Here is a 7955-nt window from a genome sequence, read left to right as displayed (position 1 = left end):
TCTTTCCTCCTTCAGGATTGAGCATCCACCAGGAACTCTTCCCTGTTCCCTCATTCTGCACTCTGATGAACTTGCTGTGCAGAGACAGGTTGTGACGGATTGAATTCTGAAAAACAAAATCAGGTGTAAGAAATGGAGAAAACATGTATCTTTTATGGCATACTAAATATTTGTCACTGCAAACATATTTTAATTTTGTTAGAAAACATAGGACTAATCATGAAATGGGAAACTATGCAAGTCTGGAAACATCATTTATCAGCTCACTGCTCAGAACTGGCTGAAATGAGCTTGCAAAGAGTCGCTATGTCAATTTATCTGTCACGTGGCCTAAACGCATCTGCATTGTAAAAAGTTAAATAAAACATGGAAGGAGCTGTTCTGAAATACAATTTCCTTATAAAGGAGACAAAATATACTGGAAGGCCAAGAAGACAACTGAAGATCTCATTAACAGCTTCACTCTAACAAATGAACCCAACTGCATTTAGGAAGTTACTTTTTTCTTATTATTTTACACAAAGTTTGGGAATGCTAGATCCAGTTCTGTGGTCGTTATAAGAGATTCTCATATTGCACATCCCTAAAACCCTGCAAACATGCCAGCCTGTGATTACTGCCACTGAGAATTAGTAAGGTTTATATTATTTGTGCTATGTGAGAAAACATATATAGAAAACTAGTTGAGGATTAAGTTCCAAGTTTTATAAATAAACATCACAAATTACCTAAGAAATCATAAGGGAGAAAGGAATGCAAACAGACAAAAAAACCAGACAAAACTGCATTTAAAACCTCAGTCTGAAAACCATCTTTCTCTTTCAAAATCAACATTTTAATATGTGAAGTTGATTCTTTTAATACCTGAGGGCACAAGATACCTTGTGCCAAGACTGACCAGAGGTACTGGAGCTTTTCATTATCTCCACAGCCACAAGTAAAGTTTCATGTTTTGTTCTTATATACAAAAAAGAAAAAAAAAAAAAAAAAAAAAAAAAAAAAAAAAGGAAAAATAATCCCAAAATCCCACAGGTTGACCTGTTAACAAGAGACCACCCTTTGCATTACCAAGCTGTAGATAAACATCTTTTTTCCTCATGTAATTTTCTGCTGAGCACAGGTAAAGAACAGTGTATCAATAGAAAAGCTGTCCTGTATTTTGACGTAATTCCTAACAAAATATCTGTCTCAAGCAGTGCTGAAATAGGCAGCCATACATGTTTGTAGGAAGGTGGGATGGAAGCACAGCCTACATGGGGACCCATGGTCTGTGCTAGGACTGCAATTCATGCAGAACGAGTAGGAGGGAAACACTAAAAAACACATGAAATAAGTAAACCAGAAATTAGACCTCAGTGGCAGAGAAATCAGTGAGACAGTAGCTGGCCTCCATTCATCATCATTTTTAGCAAGTTGTCTCAAAAAAATCTTTTGGGGAGCAGAACCGGAAAGACTTTCTAGGAAGTAGTAAGGCTGATGCTGACCAGCAGGCCACTTATCTCAGAACACTAAATGGCTGCCAGATCTACAAAACCCCTGCTGGCACACTGACAGTAAAAAGTTCCATCTTCCCTGTTTTCCTGCCTTCTTCCTCCCATCCATCTTCATTTTCTTATTAATTATCTGGTTTTAACCTGACACCCTGGACCCACTACAGCACCAAAGCATGAGGATGATACAGCTCATGGGGCTTTGGGTGCCTTGTGAGTCAAACCAGAGGACAAGCAACACAGCCACTGCTCTGATCTCTGGCTGCTTTTGCTGTATTTCCCAACCCTGTGACAGCAGCATCTCCAGAAATGTCTTCCTTCACCTTCTCTACTCTACCCACCCGCTTCTGTACATTTGCTTTCTCAAAGATACCCACCTTTCCCCATTGCCTATACATCCAGCTGACAGAAGAAAAGGCGCAAAGGCCATAAGGATGCATCCCAGGTGAAACTAGTCATGTCATAGTGCCTGGCTCAAACCAGAGACAATAGGCTCAAACTCCCTGCAAGGGCCATGACACATGGTGTTCTACAGAAAGACATCCAACCAATGCAGGCCTGGCAACCTGCAGAGCTCAATGGGAATGATTACTATGGGGTTTAAGAGGAGACCTTCTGCAGATGAGGGCAGCCTGGCAGCAGAGTCCTGAGACTACCCCTGCAGGAGTGCAGCTACACCCCAAACAGGGGCACAAAGTGCTTTCTGACAGCAGAAGATGGCACAACACAGCCTTGTGTTCAACCAGCCCGGTGTTCAACCAGCACAGCAAGGAGTGAAACCATGTGCCTAACCTCAGAAGCCTTTCCAACCTCTCCTTCCCCTCCAAAGAATCATCTTTAACAAATCACCCCAGTTAAACACCAGTGACTATTTGGGTGTTTCCTTACTCAGTTTAGAAAGAAAGCCATTCTCATATTAACTAATCAAAGGAGGACTGTATGTCTTCACTGCAGGTAACCCTGCAGTCTAAATCTCATCCTCTATCTAGCTACAGAGCAGTAGGGAAGGCCTTGAAATTGTATTTTCCCCAGGTGCAGCTCACACATCAGGAGGGTAAGCCCAAAACATCTATCTTTGGACTTGCCCATGGCCCCAAGGGCTGACCAAGAAGCCTTGTGAGGCCAGCCTGGAGCAGCTCATTGTTTTCACTGAAGGGCCACAGCTGAATCCCTGGCTGACCCGAGTCCAGCTCTAGAAATGTCGCAAGAAAGTTGTTCTGTTGATTAAAAAACCTCCTGCACCAGTTCATTCTCCTTTTTACTGTATTTTGTAAACACACCCAGTTGGCTCAGGCTTACTGTTTACTATCAAAATAGGTATATCAAACACACAAAACACACAGGCAGAGAAAATACCGTGCTAAGGCTCGGTTCCCGCTTCTCTGCGCCAGAAGAGTTAAATATTTAAGAAATTGCTGCTATTCCTTAGTCATCAAAAATGTTATAATCTGGTATTATTGTACTGAGGACATCTGAGGTCGCTCTTTGAGTAACAGAGCTGTCTCCCAACTCTGCCAGCAATGAAAAAAAAAATTTTCCTAACAGGAAAAGGTTTGTGGCCCAGAGCTTGTTACATAAATTCCTGTTTTTCATGCAGCCAGCAGGACATTAAAGAAGCTATGATTTACTAACTTGGAAAAAGTGTTGAAGAGGTAAATCTTGTGAAAATATGCGCTGCTGTTAATGATGTTGTGTCTACAAATCTTTGCCAGACGCAAACATGACCTGATAAAAAAGTATAGTTTCAGCAGTGGATCTTGGCAGCTGAAGGAGTGGCACAGCTGTCAGCGGCCGGGGCTCTCGGCAGCACCGCTGGCCTCGGCACGCTGCGACATGCTTTCAGCCATGGCTTTTGGTGGGACTTCGAAGCAAAGCCTCCAAAACCTGGCCCGAATGAGGCAAAAAGTAAGTGGCCGCATTCTGAGGCAGGTTTCCCCGCAGTGGCAACGCATGCCAGATCATTCCGAGAGCATCCACGCTGGAATTTTATCAAAACCTCGTCAGGACGGCAGCAGGGCTGCTGCCACCTGGGGGGTGTTTCCTGGGATTGAGTTTCTGCCTTCGGATAAGGCGCAGAGAGCCTCTACTCCTGCCTGGTCTGAACAGACTCCAATGCTATACTTCAGCATACAGACCAGGAACTGTGGATATGCTTATCAGTAGTCACTGATTTAAGAGAAAAAAATAGGCAAAACCATTATCTGCTAAATGCAATGTGATGAGCACAGACCAGCTAATAAAACTCATGAAGCCAAGAAAATGATTTCTTTAAATCTACGTATTTATATCATTCAGCTACACTTCCATTTCCAACAGCCGAACTGTCACTGCTACAAGAATGTACTTCTTGCTACTCCTCTAAGCAACGAAAAACCTCAAATTGCTTTATATTTTAAAACAACTAAAGAAATAAAGGTCTCAGGCATTTAACCCCTGCATGTAAATAGCTCTGCTGATACCTAATATTGCATTTAAACCAAGACACTCATACTAAAACACGCAACTTAAGTTTAACCTAATTGCAAAAAAAAAAAAATCTTACCCCTGTTACAATTCTTTAATTATAATATTAAGGTATTTACTTTTTTGGTAAATTGTTTTGGTGTTTTACTAAGGAGAAACACCCAAAACCACTGTTGCTTTGTAAACTTGACAACATTGTAAGCCTGAAGCCCAGCTCTTGAGGCATATGAGGGAGAGGGAACCAGAGCAGAGTTCCCGCTGCCCACCTCCTGTTTAACCCCACTGCAAACTTCCCCAAGCAGGATCTAACTGTGGATCTGTGTGTATCTAGGGAGCTGCAAGACCCAAACTTTGTTACAGCACTTAAGAGTGTCCATGGTCTCTTCCACCCTCATACCCTGAACACTTGGGCACAGGCAGCATCCATTCAGCTGCAGTGCTGTGACAGCCACCACAAGGGAGATCAAGGAATAGATGCAACAGTCGATACATTTTACAAAAAGAAGGGGATTTGCTGTCCAGGTGCATATGCTGATGGCACTGCAGCACAACATGCCATGGCATCTCAGAAAAGATTCACCAGCAACTAGTAACAAAGACAGAAGGAGTTGGCCTCTGGAGAAAGATGCAGACATAACACAAGAAGTGGAAGGCCGTAAAAGCCCGACTGCTTCCATAATACACAGGTCAAGCATTTCTATTAAAATAACCAGTCTAATGGCTGCCCATCAATTCTTCATTCAGAAGACATCTCAGGAGTCCTCTGCTTCCTACACCTCATCCAAGGAGACAGTCTACACATGTTGTTAGTCAGCTGGAACAGCTGCAAATACAGACCAGGGCACAGTATCTGACTGTAGTTCTCAGATCTCCCCAAACAATATCTGAAACTGATCTGGAAGCTGGACAGAAACTTTCAGGGAATATAACACTCAAGACTGCTTCTGCTATGACCCTTTAAGATAATCACAGTTCCAAAAAAGTAAAAGAAAGAAAAGAGGGGGCGATTGCTTATTTGTTTATTTTAACTGATAGTTAGAGAATACTGCAATAGGAACATGCCTGGCAAAAAAAGTCACAGTTGAGGACTGGTAGGAGAGAAGTTAGAGACCCATCACCTAATATCATCACTGCTGAGGTGCCTGCTGTCATCAGTGGTGGCTGGCACAAGCCAGCTACGTTAGTGTGTCCTGTTACTGACAGCTTACAACAGATTCAAAATCATCAGAGTCCGTCTGTGGAAACAACACCAAAGCAAAAGCCTGGCAACAGAGAAGGGAAGACATCAGGATTTCTATATGCTGGTACAGAGGACATCAGACCTGTCACTCATCAGACCTGTGCGTATGGGGACTCTACAGCAAGTCCAGATATCCAAACCACCCTCCTCTTGAAGCCTCAGTGTCCAGCAGCACTCTAAACAGAAGTCATTAAAAAAAACTCCTAGGAAAGCATGCAAAGGACAGGAAGTTCACCAGCACATTTCCTCAGGGTTCCTTCAGCATTAACAGCCGGACAGCAGCAGGATCTAACTGTGGCAAGTGGTACCGTGTAGCATCTATCCAAGACTGAGTTAGACCATGCCTGGTGAAAGAGGCAGGTCTACTTGGAATAGTTACACTGCCTGCCCCTGCTTTGCTGTGGTTTCCAACCATTCTGCCAAGTTTGCAGGGGCAGAGTGAGGAGGCTAAGGAGGAAAGAGAACACTGGTAACTCCAGACGTACCAGAATTTCCTTTGCTAAAACAGTCTAGTGCAAGGCTGTCCTGTTTGTCTTATCTAATGACTGTGAGATACAAAAAGTTCAGAAGCAGATGCTGCACATGGAGCTTGGGTTTGCCTCAGAGCTACTGTTGGACATTCAAAAACATTTGGCCAACAGATAGCACATTTGTTCATAAAACAGCCTTAGCCACATTTCTCTCTCTGCAGTGTCGGAGGCTTCAAATGCCAATGAAACAGCTGTCTTTGTCACCCAACTGTAGTGTTCTTTGATTACAGCTCAGAAACCTTCCCCATTCATATAAGAGCAAGGGCAGAAAGTCTTGGGTCAAAGAGTCATATTTGGAAGATGCTGGCAATTTGCCACCTGCAGCTGCAAGAAGGTGGAAGGGCAGGATTTCCTCCCAAACAGGTCATGCTTTTTTGGGTCCTTTGTTCTCGGGGGGGGGTAGGGGGGGTGCTTTTGTTTAACTTCATTTTTGTCCTCTGCTCTTACGTGGTTAAGAAGTGTCAGCTGGAAAAAGTGCAGAAACACTTCCATCTTACTAGGGGGATCTTTCACTGTTTCTGTGTGCTTTTCATTACAGATGGTGGCATAGAAAGAGTCTTTCCCAGACCACCACCCATGAAATGCCATCTGCAAACATGAAGATATTTTCATAGACTGTTTCATTTGATAAGATTTTGGCAATGAAGCCCTTGTTCCATGAATGAGTGTGCAAGAATGGGACCGACTGTATGTTATCACTATATGGTTGATATACATGTCTCTCTGCACAACGGGGGTCTCCTGTGACCATGTCAGTGGCATTAATCTCAGTTCTGCACATTTTGCAGCTAACTCCTCAGATTTATACTCTCCTATGCTTCCTTCTCATAGCTGTAGAAGACTAAAAATCTTTGGACACCAAAAGGGCTTGGCCACCCTCCAGGTCGCATCTTGCTACCACACGTGGCACCAGGGACTGGATGAGATTTCACAAACACTGGAGCTTTCTCCTCTGAAACATCGTATGTAGTAACAGAAAATACATGCACAGCTCCAGACATTGATGTTTAAGGGACTTGGCAATGCACACTTACATCTCAGAAATGGCAACTCTACTGACATGTATTTGAGTAATTCCCAATTGCTATCCCCAGACATCCTCCTTTTCATTCCAAGCAGACTCTTTTCCACAACAGCAGTTTAGATATTTCTAATGAGATAGTAACACCTCCTGCATGGGCATTTAGAAAGAATGAGTATAAAAAACATGAACAAGGTAAAGCATAGTGTAAGAACTGTACACACAGTGTAAGCATACACCTGGATACTGTTCCACATGTGATGACCCCAAGCAAAGCTGCTTATGACCACTCTTCTGTTTCCTGTACCTCCAAGGGAGACAGAACCACAACCACGTTAACAATCACCTACACCAGTGTCCATACTCCACTTTATAACTACATTTATTTATATAATGACAATACAGGCATGATATAATATCAACACAGCATACACCAAATATATAAACATTTGCTAGCATTTCAAAGCCAAGGAAACTAAGTGACACTGATTAGGAAAAACAACAGACGAAGATGCATAAGAAAATGGTGAGATCTTTTAAAAAGGATTTGTCAAATGGAACTTCCTCCCTCTCTGGTAAAATCATCTGGGAAGCCAAGTCAGCCACCAGGTTTGTCTGAAATGGATCAGTTTCCAGGGGTGAAAGAAAGACAATAGCAAGAAGGCAACATAGTGTTATTAAAAAAAAGGCAAACAGCCATCAGGATAAAACAAAAGTTGTGAAGTGTAGAAAATAAGGGAAGATGAAAAGAATTCAAAGTTAGCAGGGATAACTACATATTTGGTGACCCAGACAAATCCTAATAGTGCCTCTACAAAATTGATGCTGTAAGCTTTCTATTCCAACAGATGGAAAACAAGTGTTTAACAAATATAAGGGTTCCATATTTGTAAATAAACATTTCTGTTTTCCACAGATACAGAACATATATATCTGCATAGCTTATGATGAAGAAGCATTTCCCAAGTTCACTAGTGACACAGGAGGCCAACACTGAGGCCCCACTGAAGAGGAACATTGCAAAGTCAGGATGCTCTTATAACTGGGTCCGCTTCTCTTCCCTCTTTAAGCATCCTCAGACCTTTCCAAGCAGCCTGTGCTGCAATTATGTCAGTAATGCAAAAACAGCAGAGAAGGAGGACGCATGCATAACCTGGATGACCTGACATTCAGTTTCAGGTGCTATCATAGAAAAGCTGATAAAGGATTCA

General features: G+C 42.7%; 1 protein-coding gene across 1 annotated transcript in view; it reads right to left on the bottom strand.

Annotated features, from left to right (window-relative positions):
• FOXO1 (forkhead box O1) overlaps nt 1-106 on the bottom strand; it is a gene marked incomplete at its 5' end in the record, with an annotated part of 3160 nt that extends 3054 nt beyond the window's left edge. Inside the window, one exon of the mRNA XM_010009374.1 lies at nt 1-106. This exon is cut by the window's left edge and continues 1272 nt beyond it. Coding sequence (XP_010007676.1) covers nt 1-106 — 106 coding nt within the window.
• Nucleotides 107-7955: the final 7849 nt, after the last annotated feature.

The sequence above is a fragment of the Nestor notabilis genome, unplaced genomic scaffold (genome assembly GCF_000696875.1).
Source record: "Nestor notabilis isolate BGI_N333 unplaced genomic scaffold, ASM69687v1 scaffold3972, whole genome shotgun sequence".
Classification (NCBI taxonomy): domain Eukaryota; kingdom Metazoa; phylum Chordata; class Aves; order Psittaciformes; family Psittacidae; genus Nestor; species Nestor notabilis.
The sequence above is the reverse complement of the archived record's forward strand: the minus strand, read 5'-3'. Positions and strand labels throughout refer to the sequence as shown.